This window comes from Lactuca virosa, chromosome 4 (assembly GCF_052849685.1).
Source record: "Lactuca virosa cultivar CGN04683 chromosome 4, Lactuca_virosa_CGN04683_v6, whole genome shotgun sequence".
Lineage (NCBI taxonomy): Eukaryota > Viridiplantae > Streptophyta > Magnoliopsida > Asterales > Asteraceae > Lactuca > Lactuca virosa.
The window spans coordinates 33,890,497-33,892,547 of record NC_136429.1 but is presented as its reverse complement, the minus strand read 5'-3'; the positions used below and the strand labels follow the sequence as shown (position 1 = coordinate 33,892,547).

General features: G+C 28.9%; 1 protein-coding gene across 1 annotated transcript; it reads right to left on the bottom strand.

Moving 5' to 3' along the window:
- Window positions 1-1,299: 1,299 nt before the first annotated feature.
- LOC145104270 (uncharacterized) lies at window positions 1,300-1,734 on the bottom strand. Its single transcript, XM_079041534.1, has one exon. The coding sequence runs from the start codon at window positions 1,732-1,734 to the stop codon at window positions 1,300-1,302; it is 435 nt and encodes a 144-aa protein (XP_078897660.1).
- Window positions 1,735-2,051: the final 317 nt, after the last annotated feature.

Genomic DNA, 2,051 nt, shown 5'->3' with positions numbered 1-2,051 from the left:
GCACATTGAGATTGACTGTCATTTCACACGTCATCATCTCCAGAAGGGCACTATCTCCCTTCCTTATGTTCCTTCCTCTTTGCAGATTGCTGATATTCTTACGAAGTCGTTGAGTGCTCCTCGATTCCATTTTCTATCTGACAAACTCTCAATGCTTATTGCTGTTGCATTGTGAGTTTGAAGGGGGATGTTAGCCTAATAAGATTTTGGGCTTTATTTTGTATTGGGTTTTATGATTGGGCCTTTTCGCTAGGAAACCCTAATTAGCTTGTCTATATATTATGTCTTTCATTTTCATTGTATTTGTACTTCTCTTTGATAATAATATGAAACCCTAGTCGTTATATGTATTTCACTTGTTAGTTTACAATAACTTTACATTAACTTTTGAAAAATTAAATAAGAAATAAATTATGTCAAACAATGATGATTAACATGACTAGTATAATTATAATGTACAGTCAGTAATGATTCTTACTAACAAACATTTGTTAATATGCTATACTACTATGATCATACAATCAGAACTTTTAATAATTTGAATGACTATATCTATAGTCTATAATGATTGTTGTTGTTTTTATATCTTAAAGTATGTTGTTATTCAATATTGAATAATAGCATAAATACATGAATTAGTCATAACATATTCTACTTTAAATGCAAATTGTTTTAACATAATAGCAGAGTATTTCACAATTTTCATAGCATTATTCTGTTGAAAGTAATTAATGTATTTATGATATTATTCATTATTGACTATAACAAAGGGTTTAAAGTTTAATGTTGTTAAACTTATGACTAAAATATACCCAAAAGCAGACATGAAATAGTATATCAAAAAAAACATGTAAAATAAATCAATATATGATGTATAGGTGTTTTAAAATAATACAACATAATGAAACATAGAAACATCTCCTTATTCATGAATCGTACAAACATTTGTTAGTATGATATACTACTAACAACATACAATAAACTATGAATACTGCTTGAATTGTATATGTCTATAGTCTATAATGATTGATGTTTTTATAATTTCAACAAAGGAAAAATATATCTATTCTAAATGCAAACCATTTTAATCAAATAACAGAGGTTTAAATGCCTGTTCATATCATTAATCTGTTATGATTACCAGATATGTTTATGATATTATTCATTGTTGAATAAAACAAAACGTTAAAAATCATGAAGGTGTTTTAAGATAAAATAACATATTGAATCATAGAAACATATTCTTATTCATAAATCTAATAGAAATATAAAATCTATTGGGCAAATGAATGGGCCATTTTAAGGTTGTTTTGACTCTCGTGCAAGTCTGACTTTGCAAGTCCTCCAATTATGGTTAACATATTGATTGCAACCTGTGCAAATTCTAGTTTTTTTCTTTGCAGCTGGAATAACTTTCTCATTAGCACTAACCATTCTTTTCTTAGTTCCACTCCCTTTGGTACGTATAGATGAAGGTGGATGGATATTTATTTCATCAGGAATGTTGCGTATTCCAAGCATCCGAATAATTTCTTCTTCATCATTATTAGATGATGATTGGTTTGAACTGCCAAACTCCATTGCTGCCTGCTTCAAGATACGTGTTTTTTCAACAAATTCCAACAATTTCTCCTTGCTTCTTTTGAAATGATCCAAGCAGTATTCAATATTGTTGTATGCCTCTATTAGAAGTTTAAATGTGTCATCTTCGGTTTCCATGGCAACATGTTTCATGGCAAGCAAATGGCTGGAAATTGCATCCCTTCTCTATCTTCTGAGAATATACTGCTCTGGAATCTCTTCAACATGGTTGTTTTTCAATACAGCAAAAATATGACGACACAAAATGCCAGTACGTATAAAGTGATTGCATGAACATTTAACTTCTTTTTCAGGCAACTTTAGTTCAACCTACATTGTATAATAAAAATAATGTATGTTAGTAACTGGTTGAATTAACATATTAGTTGGTGGTTATTGCATAATATTGAAACAAGTATATGTAATTTAAAAATAATGATATAATATACTTGTATGATCACTAATGAATA